Source organism: Lepidochelys kempii, chromosome 9, assembly GCF_965140265.1.
Source record: "Lepidochelys kempii isolate rLepKem1 chromosome 9, rLepKem1.hap2, whole genome shotgun sequence".
In the NCBI taxonomy this organism is placed as follows: domain Eukaryota; kingdom Metazoa; phylum Chordata; order Testudines; family Cheloniidae; genus Lepidochelys; species Lepidochelys kempii.
In genome coordinates this window covers 67,201,580-67,225,382 of record NC_133264.1, presented here as the reverse complement: position 1 = coordinate 67,225,382, position 23,803 = coordinate 67,201,580, and the positions used below count along the sequence as shown (strand labels likewise).

At 41.5% G+C, this 23,803-nt stretch overlaps 1 protein-coding gene across 9 annotated transcripts in view; it reads left to right on the top strand.

Annotated features, from left to right (window-relative positions):
* Positions 1-23,803, top strand: part of DIAPH2 (diaphanous related formin 2) — an 811,118-nt gene that overhangs the window by 55,201 nt on the left and 732,114 nt on the right. For 8 of the 9 annotated variants that reach the window (XR_012160923.1, XM_073360856.1, XM_073360855.1 and 5 more), the window contains one exon: positions 5,971-5,991. The exons of the other annotated variant lie outside the window; for it this stretch is intronic. Coding sequence is in view for 7 of the 8 variants with exons in the window: in XM_073360856.1 (XP_073216957.1) it covers positions 5,971-5,991 (21 nt within the window). In the remaining variant the exon portion in view is untranslated. The remainder of the gene's footprint in view (positions 1-5,970; positions 5,992-23,803) is intronic. 9 annotated transcript variants of the gene reach the window in all.

Here is a 23,803-nt window from a genome sequence, read left to right as displayed (position 1 = left end):
AAATAGACTCTTCATTTGAAGTGCAGAACATAGTATTGAACAATAGAAAACTGTCCATGAGGAAGACTAAACTTCAAAAATGGAAGCAAATCTACTTTTGGTAAATCTACTGTGGTTTGTCTGCTTCAGATTCTCACTTAACTCACATATTGGACTACCTGTTAAACTTGAAGATGTTGAGTTTGTCACTGAGTTCTGTTAAAGTCCAGTGAGCAGCTATTACGGCCTTACACTTACCTGTTTGTTCGTTATTTGCACATCCCACAACCTGCAGGTTCATTAAGGACTTTTCCAAACTCTACATGTTAGAGAGCCCACATGGGCCTCTGACCTTAATTAATCAGAATAGTTTTGGCCAAAATTATTTTTCAGGGGACTTAACATTCATAAAACTGGGGTTCAGGTGACCGTTTCTTGCAGCAGAATGAAATCAACCTTTGTCGTAGGGCTGCCTACAGCAGCACTGAAAATTGACCCAAGTCAGTATTATTACCCAGTTTGAGAGCTGTGATAGTCACTGGAGCTGTCCAAAAACTCAAAGCACCGCACATCGTCTTACACTTGCTTCTCATTAGTTGACTCATGTAGTAACTTGGCCAGAATAAGGCTGTTTGTTTGGTGCCTTAGGGACTTTTAAGGGACTTTGTGTTCCGTAGCTACAACCCAATGCCATGCCTCTGCTCCTCTGCCATGGCTACTTTCCTCATTGGTATGACAGTGACAATGGGTCACTCATACAAGCTGTGCTCTTGGGTCAACACTCGGCAAATGCAATTAAGTTGTGATTTGCAATGTCCCATCTTAATGCTCATTTCTCCTTGGAACTTTATGCAACACAATGCTTATCTAATCCCCCTAAGGCAAAATGTACTGATGGCAATCTCCTTTCTTCTTTGGTCAGTTCCAGGTCATGGTCTTGTTTCATAAAGCAGATTTCTTTATTCATTAAGATTCCTAAAGTGATCGAGTTTTTAAAACTTTTCTGGCCCTTCTCCAATAAGAATTTAGTATCTCAAAGTTGTGTTGGTACAGCACCTAACACAATGGGGTCCTGGCCTATGGCTGCAGCTCTTAGGTCATATAATAATACAAATAAGGTTGTGCTTCTTAAACGTAATTAATCTCTTCCAAGATGTGCTGCACCTTTTTTAACTGTTATTTTCCTTACTTCCTACACTTGTTGTTGTTTGTTTGGAAACTCTAAGGTTTAGTTGGAGAAGAGTTACTACTTGTTTTTTTAAAACTATTTGTGCTCCAGCATCACATGGCTCCTATTTTTCTGCTTCAGTATAACTACAAGGAAGATGGTGTCTTTGCTCAGTCAGCTAATGCCTGCTTTCGTGAAAGTCTGTGAGGTGGTGGTAGTGTGGAAATGCAATAAACTAACTTTCTACACAGTCTGTATCATATTCTAGGAATTTTAACACTTGCCATTTTTAGATGTTAAATGCAAATCTTGAGTTAAATGTAAATCTTTTTCTACTTTTACTTGTTAATTCTAAATTAGGGTTCCAATGAGCAGGAAAGGGATATTTTCTCTAATGTGGATTTCTGTGATGAAATCCTAGTGACTTTCATCTTCTGATGTTTTAATAGAAATGTAGGCAGGTCATATTAGGAAAATAGGTCCTGTTAGAGGGCTAGGTCAGAGTATTTGGGCATTTGTCCTTAATTTATAACTCATGTCAAATGGGAAACATTGCTTTGGAGTTCTAGTGGAGGCCTCACTGAAATTGATTGCAGCTAGCTGAAGTTGCCTGAAAGGCATGTGAGCTATGTCATTTAAGCCTTTTGGGAGGCCGTATAAGCTGCTGGGCTTTCTCACTACCCCATGTACCAAATAACACTCTCTTCAGGTGTGGGATTCTTCTGTTTTTCCTTCAGAACTTCAGCAAAATAAGACAAGTTCACCATATTGATGATGTCCTTTCCCTCCTGATTAGGGATCTAGCTGTTGTTTATGGGATTATTCTCTGTAGGCCATATTCTTGGAACACAAGAGAGAGTCTCTCTCTCTCTCTCTCTCTCTCTTTCTTCTTTGTCCTTTGTAGCTTTTACACTTAAGGATTGCACTCTGCGGGCCATCTGTCTGAGCTGTATAATATGGGTCCTTTCTCCTCACCCGGCAGCAGCAGTCTAGCTTAGCTGATTTATTTTGTTAGCTTTTATGAGGACTTGGTGATCTTTCTGCTATTGCCTTGATCCCTTTGCCAGGCAGCTGATTAATCACAGATGGGACTGGGCCTCATCTCCCCTTCAAGGACCTAACACCCTAATAAGTTATCATTAATCATTAAGGGTTTTTTCCCTGGCAAGTAAAGAGTAAATCTGCTTATCTTGCCCTATAGCATTCGTTCATTCCTAGAAAACTGGGATGGGAATTGAAAAAGTCTTTCTAGTAGATACATAACACTGGCTGTGCTGGGTCAGACCAATGATCAGTCTAGCTCAGTATCGGGTCTTGAGACGGTGGCTGATACCAGAAACAGGGCAATGGCTGAGTGATCTGTCCAGTTCCCAGCTTCTAGCGTTTGGAGGTTTAGGGTCACTGAGAGAGCATGGGGTTGCATCCCTGACCATCTTGGCTAATCACTATTTATGGACCTGTCCTCCATACATGTATCTAATTATTTTTGAACCCAGTTATACTTCTGGCCTTCACAACATCCCCTGGCAACAAGTTCCACAGGTTTACTGTATGTTGTGTGAAGATAGGCAGCAGGTTTAAAACAAAGAAAATGAACTATTTCTTCATGCAACACACTGTCAACCTGTGCAAGTCTTTGCCAGAGGATGTTGTGAAGTCCAAGACTATAACAGGGTTCAAAAAAGAACTAGATAAATTCATGGAGGATAGGTACATCAATGACTATTAGCCAGGATGGGCAGGGATGGTGTTCCTAGCCTCTGTTTGCCAGAAGCTGGAGATGAGTGACAGGGAATGGATCACTTGATGTTCGTTCCTTGTGGGGCAGGTGGCATTGGCCACGGTCGGGAGACAGGGTACTGGGCTAGATGAACCTTTGGTCTGACCCAGTATGGCTGTTCTTATGTTACTATGAAGTACTTCCATATGTTTCTTTTAAATCTACTGCTTAGGTGATCCCTGGTTCTTGTGTTATGTGAAGGGGTAGATAACACTTCTTTATTCACTTTTTCTACATCATTTATGATGTGTAGAGATCTCTGTCAGGTCCCCCACTTCGTCATCTTTTCTAAGATGAACATGGTCAGTTTCTCTAATCTCACCTCCAAGTTCTTCCATATCCCTCATCATTTTTATTGCCTTTCTCTGTACCTTTTCCTATTCCAGTTCATCTTTTTTGAGACGAGCCGACCAGCACTGCATTCAGTATTCCAGGTCTTGAAGTACTATTGATTTATACAGCAGCATGGTGATATTTTCTGTCTTATTTTCTATCCCTTTTCTAATGGTTTCTAACATTTGGATAGCTTTTTTGACTGCTGCTGCATGTTGAGCGGATGTTTTCAGATAACTGTCCACAAAGACTCTAAGATCTTTCTTGAGTGATAACAGATATTTAGACCCCATCATTTTTATGTATGGTTAGGATTATATTTTTGAAATGTGGATTACTTTGCCCTTATCACTATTGAATTTCATTTTGTTGCCCAGTCACTCAGTTTTGCCAGATACCTTTGTAACTCTTCACAGTCAGCTTTGGAATTAACTGTCTTGAGTAACTTTGTTTTGTCTGCGAACTTTGCCACCTCATTGTTTATCCCCTTTTTCAGATGATTTGTGAACATGTTGAACAGCACCGGTTGACAGTACAGAGACAGGGGCTCCTACTATTACATCTTCACTGTGAAAACTATTTATTCATACTCTTTATTTCCTGTCTTGTAATCAGTTAGTGATTCTTGAGAAGACCTTCGCTCTGGTCCCATGAGGGCTGACTTTGCTGAGGAGCTTTTGGGGATGGACCTTTTTGAAGGCTTTGTCCAAGTATATTCTATCCACTGGATCACCCTTGTTCACATGGGTGTTTGACCACCTTCAAAGAATTGTAATAGATTAGTGAGGCATGATTTATTTTCACAAAAGCAATATTGGCACATCGTGTTACTTCTGAGGGAATTCTGCATCCAAATTAAAAATCTGCGCAATATTTTAAAATTCTGCCTATTTTATTTGTCAGAATAACACAAAATAATCATGCCAGTTTCATTTATTTTGGTAATTTATTTCAAATACCTGTCAGCATTTATGTCTGTAACAATACAGGCACACAAAAATTCTCCCAGGAGTAGAGAGTAAAAGAAACGCCTACAACAACCCAATTCCTGTTTCTCTGCCCCCAGAGCACAGCTGTGCCCTCCTCCCCCATCCCATACCCGCTACTTCCCAGAGCCCAGGGATCCAGAGACAGAAACAGCCTTGTGCTGGGTCCTGAGCTTGTATGGAGTTTTCGGCATGCCATCTCCTTCCTTTAGGGCATGCTGGGAATTGCAGGTGCCTGGACCCCCCCCCCCCCCCCCCGGACAATATCTTCTGTTTGTGAGCTGGACTCTGCTGGGACCAGTGGCCTTTAGTGGTGGCCAGAAGCTCCGTAGCCCGTTTCTGTGGGCAGGAGGAAAGGAAATTCTGCTCTCAGAACATTCATTTCTGCATCAGTTCTGCGTTGTGCAGTGGCACAGAATTCCTACAGGAGTAATTGTGCACATTTGTCTGATAATTCTGGTCTTTACTGTAGTTTCAGCCAATCTGTCTAGTATTGAAGTTTGGCTTACTGGCCTGTAATTTCCAGGATCAATGCACAGCAGTGAGAAGACGGCCAGATTTGAGTGGTCAGAGGTAATTGCATTCAAGAGATTACAAATATTTACTGTTGCTCCCTGGTTAGGCTGAAAAGATTTTACCTTGCTTAGTTTACATAAGACTAAATCTAGAGAAGTTGAGTGAACAGTTTGTCATTTTAATTCAATTTGCTGTCTGTCCGTAGTCTTTCAACACTATAGTTGTGTAGGTAACTTCAGGGAGATCTAAGACAACAAAACTCAGTAACCTATAAGAGGCAGAACAAAATGGTAAGGAGTGTCTGGACCATACACCCCTTGACCACTTGGATCTCAGTCAATGGGCATAGACAAAGGGTCCTTTCCCAGGAAGTTGGATTGCTTATCATGCTGCAGCAGGTGAGGAGAGAAGTTGGGGTCTGTTGATTCTAAAGGCAAAACCATCTGGTGGTAATGAACCAAGCAGATACACATGGTTTTTCTGTGGATTAAGTGTTATGTGCAAATCCAGCTACCTGTTAATCTAGGTGCACGCTTGCTGTTAAATGCAGTGATGGCACAATGAAAAAGAATGGCTTCTAAAAACACAAATTCTGGATTATGTGGTTTTGTCACTTTTGGAAAAACATCCATACTGAATATTTGAACAAAAATGTGATGTGAGGACTTCATGAAAATACTAAAATGAGACTTTCAGCCAGAAGCTACATTAGTGAGCTTATGAAAATTGAATTAAAGAAATGTTCCCTCTTAAATACAGTAAAAGCCCCTTTCAGGTAAAAAAACATTTGCTATAGTACAAAGGTAAAATGTATATTAATATGCTATTAAAGGAGTATTCACTTTGTAGTTCTTCTCTACATCTGTTAAAATGTCTAGTGCCTGATGCCTTAACACTTTTTTCAATCTTTTAATACTTGATGTGAAGATATCAAACTAGACTGCTCTTCAGCTGGTAATGAAATATATAAAATATTGGTAATTGAACATGAGTAACCATCTCAACTATTTTTTTCCACCACAGAATGAGAATATGCTAGTTATGATGTGTTAATTCTTAGACTTTTTGATAAATTAAGTATTAAAAGAGTTTAATTCACTAATAAACATTTGACTACTTCTGTGAAATGCTACAACCTACTAATAACTTTGCTATGTTTTTTGTTTTTTTTCACACTATAACCATTCTTCGCTGACCACTGCATGCAGATAGTTGGAAGTAAAGTTGCGGTGAGTACAAATATGGTAGTGTTTTTCCTAAGTACATATTTATATTGTAGAATTTAGGCTTAAAATTGAGTTATTTCATCATATTTTATGCACCCTTAACACATGCCAGATGGTTCTTGTTTTATCATATTATCAGCTTAATAGTTTAGGGGAAAAAGTTGTAAGAAATTATTAATTTACTGTGAACTCTCAATCTGATTCAAAGCCTGTTTAATTCATTGGGAGTCTTACTGTTGACAACAGACTTTGAACCAGGCCTTCTATATGCAGGTGAGGCAGGTTTTGCTTTTTACAGCAAAAGTAATACTTGATTCATAGTTAAGAAATTCAGTTGGTCTTGAGCTTATTGTGTCTCATGTAGACCTTGGTATTCGCCAGTGGCGCATAGTCCAGTACAAACAAATCTGCTTTAGGATATCACTTGGAGCTATGAGAAACTTAGAGTAATCATGCAGATTTCAAGCATGACATGAGGCCTTCCAGGAACTATGGTTTTAATGTTTCATTGGGAGCATCTTCTGTTTTGACTTTTGTCAAAACAAGAAGTTCACTTTTGTCACTTAGTGTGTGTTAACACCTCATTGCTTTCCCAATAAAGTCATTATATATATGAAGTCTGTCATGGCTGGATTAGCATTAGTGAGGTCAAAAGTATTGTGGAATAGAAGAAAGCAAATCTAATGTTGAACTCGAACTCACATGTAAAATTGAGATGCAGCGATGACATAATATGGATTTTTGTGGAAAAAGTAAAGTCTGAGATTGAATCAGTGTCATTGACCATAGAAGCACAGTCAGCACCTCTATATGGTTTACTAAACAAATACATTATTTTGTTGTGGGAATAGACTCCGGAAGTGAGGATAGTTTGGCAAAAGAGTGTTTTTTCAAATTTTTTTTAAGTACAGTGTAATTAAAAACCTACATTTTAAATTACAGCCTGGAGCCAGGATATCTCTTGATGTAACTATGGTAGCGTCGTTTCAAGAAGACATTAAACCAAACACTCATCTGAAAAGTTATTTAGAAGTCTGCTGCAGTGTTTCTGTTTGAATTACTTCAGTGATTCCTTTGCTGTGTAGTCTTGCGTTATGAACCATAAATTTCAATTTTTTGTTTTATAAGGTCTAATAATTGGTGCATCAGCATTTTACATGTTCAAAGGCCATTTGAGATATGCAAGTGTTATAAATGACACGGCTGCTGGTTTGGCCTCATTCAGAATAGAAGCTAAAAAGTTTGTCTACTTGCTGTGCTCTTTGGCTTGTAAATAGCGTTATTTCAAATGCTTCTTCGGATGTGATATCAGAGTAGTGATATAGCAGTCTGTGTATTATAAGGTATTTCCATTCTGGGGAAAATGAGTGAAATGGCCAATCCTACTTAAGTTTTCTGTTTATGCTGTGGAACAGGGATGGGCAAACTGCAGCCCGGATCTGGACCATCAGGGCTTTGGCTCCGGCCCGCGGGATTGCCCTCCCATGGTGCCACAGGCCCCGTGCCACTCTCAGAAGCGGCCAGCACCATGTCCCGGGGACCCAGGGGGAGGGAGAGGGCGCAGGCGCAGAGGGCTCAGTGCTTTGCCCTTGCCTCCAGGCACTGCCCCCTGCAGCTCCCATTGGCTGGGAACGCGGAACAGTGGCCAGTGGGAGCTTCGGGGGAGGTACTTGGAGGCATGGCAAGGGGAGCATGTGGAGCCATGTGCCCCCCACTTCCCCTAGGGGCCACGCAGGGATGCTTCCCAGAGCAGTGTGGCATGGGGCCAGGGCAGGCAGGCAGGGAGCCTGCCCTGGCCCCTGTGTGTGTCGCTGCCACCCCGGAGCCGCTTTGGGAAAGCAGTGCCAGGCTGGAGCCCAGACCTGTCCTGACCTTGCTCCCCAACTCCCTGCCCTAAGCCCCCTGCCTGCACCTTGCACCCCTGCTGCACCCCTGCCCTAAGCCCCCTGCCTGCACCTCGCACCCCTGCTGCACCCCAATCCCCTTCCCTGAGCCCCCTCATACACCCTGCCTCCTTCCTCTGCCCCAATCCCTTGCCCTGAGCCTGTTCCTGCACACCACACCCCCTCCCACACCCCGCAGTCCTTCCCGCACCCTGACCCCCTGCCCCGGCCTTGCATACAATTTCTCCACCCTCGGCTCAAAAAGTTTGCCCATCCCTGCTGTAGAAACTGGGAAAGGGGACAACACAAACAAATTCTTTCTATGTGTGAATTAATCTAAAGGCAGTCCTGAGAGAATATAATTTAAGGAAGGGAAACTGGTAGCATTCCTAATAAAATGAGGAAAATCCCGAGGATTCTAGGAAGTAGCTTTGAAGATTGTACAACAAATACGTCAAGCCTTGAAAGAGGAGTAGAATTGCTAAAAGACAGCCGCCCCCCGAAGCGCTCAAACCAAACCATTGCACATTTCTCTTCTCTTGATTGTTTGTTTGTTTCTTGAAGGTTACAACAATGCACTTTTGTTTAGAGTAACATTGGTAAATAATACAATCCTCAGGTCTCTCTTGAATAGGATGTTACCATGTTGGAGTGAGCATCTTTTCACTGCTCATGACATCTTTTTGGTGACTTTATTAAGTTGAGTGACATCTGTGATTACACATGTAACAAACCAGCATGTCTATCAAATATTATTAATCAAAACAGTGGGCAGGTGTGCTGAGTCTTTAGCAGGTGAGTGTACTCTGATATTCATGAAATGGTAATCAGATTTCTAAATATCTGTGTGCTTGACTATTTTGCTGAGCACATAATTGGTCCATTAATTTTTCCCTAACAGCTCCCCATATTATCATATCAAACTATAAACTTTTTAAACAAAATTTTGGTATAAAATAGTTTGGTTATCAACACTTTATAAAACCTCTTTCTGCCCCATGTTGGTCACACTCCAACAGGTGATAATGTCAGGAGCTGCCTGGGTGATATTCGATCTGTTAAAAAGCCCATTGTTCTCTCATGAAATAGGAACCTATCCATACATATGTAATCTTTTCTGAAAAGATTACAATACAGTCATGTTAAAATTTGAAGGGACACAGTTTGTCAGAGAAATCATGCTTTGCTGTACTGAATGATTTCAGCTTTTAGGAAATGTTTGTTAGTAAATTTTCTTTTAATATAGGCAATGTCAGATACGAGAGAAAATAATGGAACTAGTATACAAGGTTGTGGTTCTGTAATAAACTAATTTTATATTAGGTAGCACATTGTAAACCTTACTGCTTGTCTTGATTTGTTTGGCAGTATTTTCTTATACTTTAGTTGCTGAAAGCAGAGTATTGTAGCCTTTCTTTTAGAATATTTCTTTTTTTTTCTATTAATACCGCAATAAAACAGCCAAGCAGGAGGAACTATAGGTGCTGCTTGCCTTTTTTTGTGTATTTGTATAAGCACGAGTACCAATTTCTTAAAGAATTGCTGTTCATGTCATGAATTTACAGATATAAAACTTAGATGTCATGCTGGTGAATTCGTCGTACAAGCCATGAGGTAGAACTCTTGAAGAGAGATTATTAGTTGCAGGTAATTTAAATCTCAGTAGTTACCAAGAAGTGGTTTTGGGACTAATATTTCTTGAAACCTTCCAAGTTAGTATGATTTTTAGTTGATGGGAATGATCTGTATAAAGAAGTTTAATGTTTCAGGTGAGGAGATGAAAATGTAAAGAATAATTTATTGAAACTTATGAAAAAAACTTAAATTTATCTACAACTTTTACCTGACCAAAAAGTTAAACTTGACTAATAAAAAAGGGAAAAATAGCATAGCAGATGTGGAGGAAAGCAGATTTGGAGGAAAACCCATTTCCTGCTATAAATTGAAAGGGGGGAAAAGCAAAACTCAGAGCCTGAAGATTTTGACAGTCAACTGAACACACAACTTCCAAGCATGGTGCCACATTGAATTGTACTGTTCTTGAATTTAAGAAGATTAAAAGTAGCTTTGAAAATACCTGTAACCAACCCTTTGCTTTCAAATGATAATCACTTGAATAAATAAAATCTCCTAAAAGAATTCAGTATGTATTTTAACTTTTGTTTGGATGCTAATCAACTTTCAAAGGTTTTACTTATCTTATTATTTTTCAGTTATATACATATATATAACTCATTTGTTTCCTCATTGTTTATGCGAGTCCAGTAAAAATGAACAATATTTTTGGAACAAACAGAACTGAAGAAACAAAAATAAAAAAACAAAAATCTTGTCCTGCTATCAGGAATCTAAATGGGTTAAGATCAGATGAGATCTTTGATCAAATATTATTTTAGACAGAAATTTAATCAAGAATTAATACAGTAAAATTAATTGAAACTGCTGTTTTTCATAATTGAATTGAAGTTCACCTGCTAAAAAAGTAATGTCTGAAAGAGATGGTATTCTTTACCTTTTTGTTACCTGAGTAATTAGCTGCAGATTGATTTGATAGGGTGTTCTCAGATGATATCAAATAGTTGGAAATAAGACTTCATAGACTTACAGTTTTAAACCTTGAGATGAAGTCACATGCAGTTCAATGGGGGTGAGTTTGGAAAGATCTTGATGACCCCGGTCAATTTTCTGACTTAAGAATAATTTTAAAGTTGCATAGTAAAGCTATAAGTAACCACACTAAGAGTTGAAAGGTTGGATGAAAAATATTCTTGAAAGTTGACAAGACTTCTGTATGGTGTGACAGGGTCAGGCCAGATGGCTACAGGAGCATAATAGAAGGCAGATATATTAGCCCCAGGCTAAGTAGGTCCCTTTTCCCTGGGTAAGGTAACAGGAAAGGTTCCAGAACAATCAGGAACTTTCTGGAAAAAATTAAGGCAGACAGGCTGATTAGAACACCTGCAGCCAATCAAGAAGCTGACAGAATCAATTAAGACAGGCAGGCTAACCAGGGCACCTGGGTTTAAAAAAGGAGCTCACTTCAGTTTGTGGTGTGCGTGTGAGGAGCTGGGAGCAAGAGGCTCAAGAAGCTGAGAGTGAGAAGGCATACTACTGGAAGACTGAAAAGTACAAGCAGTATCAGACATCAGGAGGAAGGTCCTGTGGTGAGAATAAAGAAGGTGTTGGGAGGAGGCCATGGGGAAGTAGCCCAGGGAGTTGTAGCTGTCACGCAGCTTTTACAGGAGCCACTGTAGACAGCTGCAAACCACAGGGCCCTGAGCTGGAACCCGGAGTAGAGGGTGGGCCCGAGTTTCTCCCCCATCCCTCCAACTCCCTACTTGATACCGGAGGAGTTGAACTGGACTCTGGGTTCCACCAGAGGGGAAGGTCTCTGGCCTGTTCCCCAATCCACTAGGTGAATCAGCAGAGACAGCGGGGATTATTGTTCTTCCTTTTTCCCATGCTGGCCAGTAATGAGGCTAACTGAGTGAAAGGCAGATTGAGCCACGAAAGTGGCCAAACTGAGGGCTGCCGTGAATCTCTGAGGCAAGCAAATCCGCCAATAAGCGTAGGACCCACCAGTACAAAGGAGGAACTTTGTCACAAGTGGTGTGAGCAGTGGGATCTGGTGTGCACAGCCTGGCGGAAGAAGGAGGGTGTTTGGGGAAGGAAAAAAAAGAGGGTGGGGGAGCGGGTTTATTTTTTTTCACCACAATGGAAGATGTAATGCGGGCACTGATACAAGCCATGGTTGCCCAGCAGGAGGCTACCCATGTCCAGGCAGCTGCCCAACAGGAGACAGTGCGGCTGCAGTAGGAGACCAATCGCCTGTTGATGGACCAGGCTGCTCAAGGCTGTACTATGTTGCGGGAACTGGTAAATCAAGTGAAGGCTGTTACGGAGATGAACCATGGCCATGATGGGACGAGGATCGTATGGGCCAGCAACTGCCTGCAGAAAATGATGGGGGAGGATGACATAGAGGCATATCTCCTGGCCTTTGAGAGGACAGTCCTATGGGAGGCCTGGCCTCAAGATCGGTGGTCTGGCATCCTTGCCCCATTCCTGTGTGGGGAGGCCCAGAAGGCTGACTATGATTTGCCTTAAGAAGCTGCAGCAGACTACCTCCAGCTGAAAGCAGAGATCCTGGCCAGATCTGGGGAACAACTGCAGTGCGGGCCCAGTGATATCATGAGTGGAGGCACCAGGAAAACAAAACCCTGTGGTCCCAATTATATGACCTCATCCATCTCACACGAAAGTGGTTGCGAACTGAGTCCCGGAGTCCGGAGAACATACTAGAGGTTCTGGTCATGGATCGATACATGAGGGGACTACCACCAGATCTTGGTGCATAGCTAAGCCAGAACGAACCCTCCACCTATGATGAAGTTGTTGCACTGGTAGAGAGGCGAAGGACAGCAAGGGAGCTGACCCGACCAGTTAAGGAAGAGGTACCCCGGGTTAAACTAGCAGCGCCAAGCCCTAGGGCTCGGGTGACTGGGTCACCAGGAGAGTCCAGGTGGAAAAAGAGAGGGGCTGAAGGCCCCCCGGAAGCCACAAAGAGTCGGAGCACTGCGGGGGAAGAGGTTAGTGTTACACAGTGTTACAATGCCAAGGAGCCTATGCAGTGTAACCTGGGGAACTGGGCAGACCAATGCTCCCTAATCCACCTTGTTGGGGAGGTCTCACTACCCCACATATGTACACTGGACCAGTGAAACTAAATGGGGTAGAGACCATAGCACTGGTTGATTCGGGGAGTGCTATCACGCTTATCTCGGGGAAGCTCATGAAGCGTAGTCAGCTGCTGTGGGCTAAACGTACGGGGAAAACATGCATCCATGGGACAGTTTACTACCCCACCATCCCAGTAAAAATTGAAATCCAGGGGAAAGCTACTGAGGTAGCAGCAGGTGTAGTCCCTAAACTCCCATACCCGGTGCTCATAGGAAGGGACTTCCCAGGGTTTGGAGACTTACTCCCAGTAGGAAGATTGGAGAAAGAAGGGAACCCTGAAATTAGTGAGACATCCACAGTAGACTGTCAACCCCCAGTCTTCTCTGAAATATCCCCAGATTTGTTCTCCACTCCCAGACAGGGTAGAAAGATGAAAAGGGAAAGGAGGACAGCTAAGGCCTTGGGAACCCGAATACTGGCCCAAAGCCAGAGGGTCGCTCTCGTAGGTAGGCGGATCCGAGCAGCTGAACAGGAGGCCACCCAGGAGAGAGAAGCACTCTATCTGACCCCCCACCCTAATGCCTCTTAACCAGTAGAGGCAACAGAGACTGGCCCCCTAGAACTTGGGCAGATTAGCCTCGGAGAGGAAATTTTGGACGGGACCAGGCTGAAGACCCAAGGTACGACAACATTAGGAAGGAGGTGATAGAAGTAGATGGGGTTCCCGTAGAAGGGAAAACCCAGGGACAATGACCCTACTTCATAATGAAGAAGGATCCCTCACATTAGGTTGCAGCAGTACAGGGACAGAAGGTACAGCAGATCCTAGTACCTCAAAAACACTAGAACGCTGTATTAAGTCTTGCCCATAGTCATCTTGTTGGGGGGCATTTGCGGGTAGAGAAGACCCTGGCATGGGTCCTACAACGGTTCCTCTGGCCTGGAGTACATGAAGTATGGAGGTACTGTGCATCCTGCCCAGAGTGTCAGCTGCGCAATCCCCGTTCCCACTTGAGGGCACCTTTAGTACCCCTTCCCATCATAGAGGTCGAGCGAATAACCATGGACCTCGTGGGAGCCCTGGAGAAGACTGCGCGGGGCCACCAATACAAACTTGTTGTTTTGGACTATGCTACTCGCTACCCAGAAGCTGTCCCCCTGTGGAACACAGCCTCTAAAATGATAGCCAAAGAGCTGGTGGGGATCTTTGCCCAAGTGGGGCTACCAGAGGAGATATTAACAGACCCCATTTATGTTGAAGCTAATGAAGGACCTCTGTACACTGCTCCACATACATACCCTGAGGACTTCAGTCTATCCTCCGCAGACCGATGGGCTGGTGGAAAGGTTTAGCCAAACCCTCAAGGCTATGATAAGGAAGGTGGTAAGTCAGGATGGGAAGGATTGGGACACCCTACTACCTTACCTTATGTTCGCCTTCTGGGAGGTACCTCAGGCCTCAACTGGGTTTTCCCCCTTTGAGTTATTATGTGGGTGCCACCCCCGTGGCATACTAGATATCACCAAAGAGATCTGGGAAGAGGAACCCAATGGGGGGAGAAATGTAACAGAACATGTATTTCAGATGCGAGACCGGATAGCCCGGGTCACCCTTATTGTACGGGAACATTTGGAAAAGGCGCAGGAGGCCTAACAAATCCATTACAATCGCTAGGCAAAAGTCCGACCATTTCAACCAGGGGATCGGGTGATGGTGTTGGTACCTACAGCAGAAAACAAGCTTCTGGTCCAATGAAAGGGGCCCTATGAGGTGGTTGAACCTGTGGGGGAAGTAACCTGCAAGGTGTGGCAGCCAGGATGCTGAAAACAAGAACGGATTTATCACATTAACCTCTTGAAACCTTGGCACCAGCAAGAGGCATGTATAGTGGTCCAAGAGGCCCTGATCCAGGGAAATAACCTTCATGAGCAGCTCAGGATATCCCCTGGTCTGACACTGAACCAGAATAAGGAGATAACTGAGATGATCAGCCGATACCAGGATGTGTTTTCAACCAAATCAGGTTGGACCACCGAAGCATATCCCCATATTGTCACAGACCCCGGGGCAAAGGTAACTTTAAGGTCCTACCAGGTCTCTTTGGCAAAAAGGGAGATCATCAAGGTGGAGGTAAAAAGGAGGTTGGAACTGGGAGTCATAGAAGAGTCCCACAGTCAATGGTCGAGCCCAATTTGTGTTGGTGCCCAAACCCGATGGCACCACTAGGTTTTGTAATGACTTTCGCCGGCTAAACGAGAGATCCAAATTTGATGCATACTCCGTATTGATGAGTTAGTTGACTGCCTGGGCAATGCCCGATTTTTGACCATCCTTGATTTAACAAAGCAAGCTTTTACTACTGGAAATTCTGCTGAGCACTAAGTAGTTCTCCATCTCCTAAGGATGGAAAAAATATTGAATATTACATTTTCTGTCGCATTTTAACACAACCTGGTGAAGTGTAACTTTTGTCCTAACATCTGTCTCATTATCTTAACAAATTTTTAGCTAAGTATTAAAGCATTCCATCTTAAGGTATCAAAACATGTTATAACTACTGTAGTGCACCCACCACTGGGTGAAATGTCAGCTGTGCCATTCTGCATCAGCAGTTTTTTGTATAACAGATTTGTGGCAGATCAGAGCATTTCTCCAGCTGAGAAGGCAAGGATGTGTTTAGGTAAGCAGAACACAGAAAACAAATTTAAAAACTTGCCAGGACACTTAGTTTGCATGGATTATGAAAAGTGGGGCTTTGGATTGCAGCTTTCATATATTAGATGAATGAGGGATTGTAGCAGTTTGGCTCTCTAAAATCTTACTTGGGCACTCTTACTGTGTGCTTGGGGGAAAGAGACACCTACTGAACCACGAGTACCATCACTTCATGCTTGGGTTGCCAATTTTGGTTGGATGTATGTCTGGAGGTTTCATCACAGGACATAATCTTTAGTTAAAGATTAATCTTTAATTCATGGAGACTCCAGGATAACCCTGGAGGATTGGCAACCCTACTTCATGCTGAATCGGGACCTTCCTTTGATTGCTGATAAATGTATAGACCCAGGCCCTGTTTAGCTTCACTTAAAAAAAATAAAAAATAAAAATCCATTCTTTCCATAATTACCACTGATCAAATGGCAATATAGGACTGATAATATAGGTAATGTAGGACTGTTATAGCAGGGAAAGTACTTAATTTTTAAGATGACTATGCTTTTAGGAAGTTTCTTAACACTTCAGAGACTTCTTTAAAGTTCTAATATTACATTCAGGGCTACAGTATTGATTACAACCTGAGCTGCCCTGGCTAGCTTTCGAGCTTCCAAGATGATGATGATGATCTGGAAATGCTAAATAGTTTGGGTCATGGTTTCCCAAGAGTCCACCTTAGTTTGTGTCATGGTACTTCAGATGAGATGAGCAGAAGCTCCTAAAGCAGAGCTTCCTTGTAAAATATGTTTGGGGCTGTTGACAGGGTGTTCAGTTTGAAAGCTCTTTGGCTTTGGATCTTGTTTCACCTAGATTAACCTTCCAGATATGCTGCAGAGGTCTAGCTTTACTTAAAGCATTTGGGTGATATTTGAGGAATTTTAAGTTTTTCATTTTGTTTTAAAAATTTTAGTGGTTAGTAATAGTGCAGCTTAGTGTGGGGCGAGCAGTTTAATTGTCAGAATGATGATGAAACTAAGTTAAACTGTTACGTCACCCAGAGTGTAGAGTACTTGAATTGGGGACATACTCCACAAATCTAAACAAGTAAAACTGACTGCAGAACAAGGGGTTTGAATGTAATTAATTTGGCAAATTTAACGGCTGCTACTCTGAAACCACTCTTTATTCAGAAAATCACTTCTCTTTTTAAAATGTTCAGTGATTATTTGTGAGCATTGTATCTTCAAGGTGGAGGATTTGAGTAAACAATGGAACAAGATAAGAAATAAGTCACACCAGGATTGCCTTTGCCTCCCTTTTATCATGCCATATATATTCCAATTAGATAACGAAAGCGTAGAACTTGATAATTTCATTTGGTAGCAAACCCAGTGCAACCAAATAGTTAATGACTATATGGGGGAAAGGGGAATTTTTCATGGAGGTAAACGTTTTTAAATTAAGGTAATGGAGTATTTTTGTTGTCTGCACTCGCTGTGACATATGCAGTGAAAACAACCATTCTGAAAGGCATTATGGAAATGAATGAAGCAAAAAATTGTAGCTGTACAGCCTATTATAACATTTGATGCAAACCAAAAGCCACAACTTAAAACTGATGTACATATGTAATAGTTTTGTATAGGTAAACTAATTGCTTTTACATAGTATCAGACAGTAGGTATTCCTGATGCTTTAGATATAAGGAAACAGCCATTTTGCTGTGAATGGTGAACAATGACAGGAGGGGGTTTTTTGTTTTGTTTTGAAGGTCCAAATGGCTGCAACTTTATATACCTCCTCGAAGCATCCTGTCCTGGCTGCTGTGAAGGGATGGCAATTTAACTTGAGAGCTACCACATGAGCCAACTCCTAGGTCACATACAAGTGCTTAGATTTCCATGAAATCCAAGTGTTGTTTGATGAAGCTTGGCTAATTAGCACAGCTGGTCTTTGATGTCTGGAGTAGCTCCCCCCTTTAGTTTTATCAGACGGGTAATGTCCCAGTCATATGTTGCCTGGACCAGCTGCCACAGAGGGTGCTAGCCTCAAACTTAACTGGCATACCAAGCACAGTAGTGCCATCTTGCTACAGGCATCATGTTCCTAACTAATGGTCAAAACTGGTTTTCAGATTACTTTAGGCTAGCAGGAGCTTTTTAGTTTTGCCCCTTCTATGTTCCTCTCTACTATAGACCTTCTAATTTGAGGTGCTAAAGCCTGATGCTTTTTCTTTTAAATCATTACTCTGACTTTGGGAATACAAAAGATAATTCTGATGCCATTTTATTCTTCAGTTGCTTATCTTTAAGGACGTGTAAAGAAGTGGGTAGAAAAGTACACATTTCATATAAAAAGTAGCATATATGTGTAATAATGTACAGATTCATAGTGTTTTGTTAAAGGAGTCCTGTTCCAACATTTCAATTCTTGTTTTTAAATGTGGTATTGTGCATGAAAGAGAATTCATCCTTTCCCCCAATGTAAGAGCATTGCTTATTTGTCAGCAGGTTGATTTTCATACTTTCCACAGCTGGCATGCTGAAGAATCAACATGCCTTGTTTCTAGACACCTATCTTTCATTTTCATACCTACATCAGTTGCTATAGGCATAACTGATTGGCTGGCTGGAAGTGTGGGCATATAAGCATGGCATATTATTTCTCCATGTTGACTTTATCCTGGAAATTCATTAGCAGAAAGCTAATGCTCCATGCTTGTGCTCTGCTGACTGAGGGAGTGTGAAAGAGATCCAGACTATCTCATGAACATGCAGTTTTTGCGCTACTATATTTTGCATCAGTACTGCAAAATGTCTAGGTCAAGTGAAGCTATTTATTTAAATAAAATAGAATAATTTCATTTTGACGAGTTGTATCTTGTTAGAAGTAGTAAGTATGGCTGATAACGAGAGTTAAAATGAAACAAAAGTAGAAATTTCATAATTTCTCTTAAAAGTACAAAAAAGGATTTATAGCAGGGGGTGCAGTCCCTGACACAATACCCAATGCATACTAAATCCTATTAGATATAAGTCATGGGTGAAATGGGAATATGAAAAATGCCTAACCTATCTTTATTAGTCTCAGTTAGAGACTGTACAAAGCTAAGGAGCTTTAGGAGCTGCATATTAATCATAACCAGTCTTCTGTGATAAACTTATTTCTTGTAACTTATCAAAGCTGTTCAGAAGATTAGTCATTCCCTTTGGTTGAGGAACGTTTTGCATATTATTCTGGATTTGAAAACCATAGCTTTAAAAACTGATTAACAGATACTTCAATTCTAAAAGGTCTCCTTGAATTATACAGCTTAGACAGCTATTTTCCTGTAATGCCATCTCAACAGGGGGGTGGCTTCTTTGCCAAAACCTCTATATCGTTATTTTGTTGTGTAGAGAATAAGATATTCTAGAGAGCATTACTCGAGGCCAGACAAAAGAATCTTGCAGTATCAAGCAATCATTGAATCATACAGAAGTATTTCTTTATTAAATCTTTACTTTAAGCAACAGTTGGTGGATTCCAGCTCCTGTTTCAAGTCATTTTCAATTGCTCAACTCCTTTATCTCGGAGGGGAAAAAGAATTAGCTTAAGGGGCTGCATAAGTAGCTCATGTTAATGCTCATCATTACTAAAGATGTGAGACATGTATAATAGGAGTAATCTGGCAGCTCATTCTGATGCTTTAGCCTTAAAGAACTTGTACATGTTTATGGTAATTCTGATAAAGTACAATGAAATAGGTGTTAAAAGCTTCTTATTGTCAGCTGATGGTGGTGGGATTCATAGTGCGGTGAAATATTAGAAGTGCTGGGCTGCCCCATTTTGTGCTTCTGGAATTTGGATCCTGAGTTTTCGCTTTGAATCCTGACTTGTTACTTTGGGAAGGCTTTAAGGGGGCTGGGTGCATAGCCCTGGGTGCATGGGGAAGGACAGCTCTACTTTCAACTTCATTAAATCCCCTGGGGATACCAGCCATTTGGTTTGTGGTGATTACTACTTAATGGTGTCTAGCTCTCCTCTAATGAAGAGGAGATAACTACGAAGTAAAGAATTGTAGAGTGTTGGCGGTTGGAAATAGAACATGGATAAATAAGGGATCCTGAGTTATCGGTCTCTTTCCCCCAAGTAAAATCTTTAGTGTTGAATTATTTTTTTCCAACACAAATGTTAACAGTGTAGCTACACAAATGAATAAATATATTTGTCTCTATGATTTGGTATGATCTGTCCTCACTAATTGTAATATGTGGGCCTGCTCCAAAGACATGAATGGTGTAATAACATACAGAAGGTAGAATGGAGGAATGAACTTGCACTCAGATGTTTGACTAGTTAGGTAACTTGCAACAACTACCCACTTTCTCCTCATACTTGACTAATTACTCTGATGCTTTAGCACTGGTGCTTTCAAAGTAAATAAAAAGGACAGGATCTCTGCTATATAACTGACACCTTAAATTAGACTTGGAAACAAAACTATGTCAAAAAATGATCCATGAGATGTATAAAAATGGAAGGGGAACGTTTCTGCTGGGGAACACGACTCTTCTGCATAAAAAAGAGATTGTGTGAACATTAGCTTTGCTGTATTTTTGTTTTTAGTGGTGCAGTATGGAAAGCTTTGAGAAATCCATGGGACTGCTAATGGTAGGCCTATGCTTGGAGCTAGGGGTGGAAGTGATTTCCAGCTTGAGGAGACATACTAATGCTAGGTCTGGTTGAGCTTGTGTACTACAAATAGAATATAGCCTCTGTAGTGGGCGTTGCCCCAAGTATGTGCCTGTGGTATTGGATGGGTGCATAGTTGGGGTAGCTAACTTCTCCCACTGCTGTTGCTACACTCTATTTTTAGTGCACTAGCTCAGTCACAGCTAGCATGAGTGTTTCTCTTCAAGATGGAAACCTCAGCCCGAGCTCAAGGTGTAGCCATACTCAAGTGTCTCACTGGACACTCTTCTTTGATTTAATTGTTAGGCGTGAAGAGAGAACAGTGTGCCTTCTATAAGAAATCTAAGAAGAAGTGCATAGTACACTGCTGATAATTTGCAAATAGCTAGGTATATAAATGAAACAATACTTGGTCCATGAAGTATGCTTGAAAAGTTTTAGAGCAGATATTAGCATCAAATTTTCAGTTCTTTCAGCATGTCCAACTTCGGAGCATGGTGCCAACCTTTTTATTTCTGATTCTGTACCTTTATGGAAGATGGGTTGCTTGTCATTAGTTTATCAAGAAGAAAATAAAACTGTACTGTTTAGAAAGGAGAGATCTATTTTTCAAATAGGACATTTACTTATTGCCCAGAGATAGCTGAGAATTTTAAATCATTGCATGTTAGTGTGAAAAAGCTGTTTAGAATGGGGTTTAATTTTTTTTCTCATTTAATCTTGTGTACTTGGGTTCATGCTAATTGAGTCACCTGGCTGAATCTTGACTTTCTAATCTCCTGTTTTTAGTGCTTCATGTTTGCAGTATTTAGGACCTTAAACTTATTGCTGGCTGAGGATGATTTTTTTTCTGCACTTCTGTACAGTAGTTTTCAGATAAAATTTCACATCAGGGAAGATAATTCTTGTGACCATTTGTCTGTGGAAAAAGCTTCCTTAGCTGTTCAGGGGCATGCCATGTTAAAAATAGTTAGAGGCAATGGATTAGTGAGCGTGGATCAGAAGCAGCCTAATCAGGTACTCCAGTGCCAGAGGAAAGGAGATGTGGTCCACCCCTCTCTCCCCAAAGCTTGTGATATCCAGAACTCTGTGTGGGTAAAAACACCTCTTTCTGACTCATTCAATGCTCTCTATCTTCCTGAGCCATGTGACCTGGATATAGAAGAAATTCCAGGAAGGAACCAGCGTTGGGGTCAGAGAAACTGAAGCTGTCAGTAACAAATGCAGAAGCAGCCTACACAGAGGAGTCATTTGACACCTGAAGTCAGGCTGCTTTCTTCAGTTTAAATTAAGGTCTGTCTCTCTGGTCACTTGACCTTCATGCTCTTTTCTCCTTTTGCCCCATCTTCTCTGCTTTCTTCCTCTTCCCCTGCTAATCCACTTCTAACAAAAACTGACCCAAAGGGTTGAAAAGAATTATCCAACTAATGATGTTGGTAAACCATAGTTTGGGTCATTCTGCTTGTAAGTTGTATTCCTTTCCTTTTCCCTTTGTCTAATGTAGTTAGAGAGCAGCAGTTTGGGACAGGGTTATGGTGGTTATTATTTCTACTGTGCCTAGTACAATGGCACCCCATTCTTGGTTGACCTTAAGACAGTAAATTCTATATAATATGTGGTTCATTGCATGGATGGCATTGCCATGTATGTATCTATGTATACGTTCACTTAGTATTTCAAACATGACTAAATATTGTTTAAATCCGTGAAACATTCTTAAAATAATGACACTCCATTTAGTACCTTCAGGATTTAAGGTATAAAATGTTATGATTGAAGTTTCAAATATGTCATATTGCCAAGTCAAATATAAAGTTCGTAATGAAGAAAAAATTTATTTTCTGGACCAAAAATATCACCTGCCATAAATTAGCCTGAAAACTTACTAGATGTCCCTTATTTATTAGCAGTAAACAGTCTGTTCTGTCATATCCTTGTGCTTTCTCTTTATTGTACACTAAATCCTCTCTCTCTTGCTCAGAAAATTCTAATTGACTTTTATTTTGGAGTGGTGTACTGAGTTTGGGCTTCAGGATTTGGCCCTTGGAAAATGGGACATCTACCCCCCACCCCCCAACCCGGTGCCTCTTAAAGAATTTGCATACATTTTCCCACAAGTAATATTTCGAGGTGAGAAATGTAAAATATGCATATGCAATGTACGACGACACAGCAGTATAAAAAGTATCACTGTAAATGATGTGAGGAATTCTGTGATCCATTACAAAGTGGGAAAAAATATAAGGTTTAAGTGACCAGTATAAAATGTGCTAAATACTTGTAAAGCTACGTGTTCTTCAAGTGGCTCTGCGTATTCCCAATAATGGGGTACTGCACCCCCTGGTGGTGCCTAATGGTAAAACCTCCTACAAGCAATGCCTGCTGTCCTGTGTGTGTGGCCCCCTCTCACCTCGGTGTCTTTGAATATTTTGAGGGCAAAGGTATATAAGAGGGCACAGTACCCTCTATTGCTTGAGTTGCTGTCAGACAGAAGTGAATTGCTCTGGTCGTTTGGATCTCCGATTTTCTCCATTTTAGCGTCTTGTTGGTTTTATAGTTATATTTTATACTTTTGTTCTTCGTATAGCTTTAGTTTAGGATAGTTTTCAGGATAGATTTAAAGGACCCTTATATTCATGTTGCAATCTAATACAGTCATCAAAAATACCTGCAGTTCATGGTGGAGGGGTGCCGTTTCCAATCCAAGGTTCTCCCATTTAGCATGTCAACAGCACTTTTTTCGAAGTTCCTTTCCTTGGTAGCAGCACATCTGAGAAAACAGTCTTTTTGTTGACCCACATTTGGATGACTGACTGCTGAAAGCTGCTACACCTGAGGTGCTGTTGCAGTACAACATGGTTAGTCTCCTTTGATTCTGGGTCTGCTTCTCAATGTCAAGAAGTCAATCTCTGCCCATCTGAGAGAATTCCCCTTTTTTTAAGTTCTACACTGGACTCAAACAGGAAGAGCTTTTCTTCTGGATGACAGGTATAAAAAAATAGAAGAAATGATTTTTTTTTTTTTTTGCAAATTCAAGCCTGTCAGTACCCAGGAGGTGATCATCTTTCTGGTTCTCCTGGGCCTGATGGCAGCTATAGCTTATGTAATCCCCCCTTGCTCATCTCAGAACGTGTCCAATGTACCATTAGGTGTCTCAAGTTTTCACACGCAGCTGGGACTGTCTTCGTGTGTTTGTCACCATGCTTCAGGGTATTGTGGTTTCACTGAGGTGGTGGATGAACTGATAAAATGTTCTGAGTTCTGCTCAATCCCCCTTCGCCATTGGTGATGATAACGTGAGATTCTTTCAACAAAGGATGGGGTGTCCATTTAGCTTACTTCACAATCCAGGGTCACTGGGTTTTGCAAGCAAAGAGCTTTCAATTCAGTGTGGTACAATTTAGGGCAATTCATTTGGCTCTCGTGTCATTCATCCCTCATGTGCAAGGGAAGGTGGTCACATCGCAGCGGACAATAAAACTGTGTTAAATGAACAAACAAGGGGGAGCTCGCTCATTCCAATCTTGTGCCGAAGCGGTCAGGTTATGGGATAGGTGCATTCTTCATAATATCTATTTGGTGGCACTGCATTTGGCAGGGGAAAGCAGTATGCTAGCAGGTCGTCTCATCGGGGACCGTTCTCAGATTTACAAGTGGTCCCTAAAGGTTCAAGTATCAGAATATCTTTTCCCATTGGGGTCAGCCCAAGGTAGACATGTTTTGAGACAGAAAATCAGCAAGAAATGTTTCCCATTCTACTGAAGAGCAGGGAGGGACTGTCAGTCCCTGCTTGATGCCTACTTTTCCAAAATTCCATTTCAGTTAATTCAGAAAGTGGTGAAGATTAGTCAGTACAGGGCAAAAATGTTGATTGCTCCAGCTTGGGAGAGACAGCTGTGGTTCAGATGGACAATATGTGAGT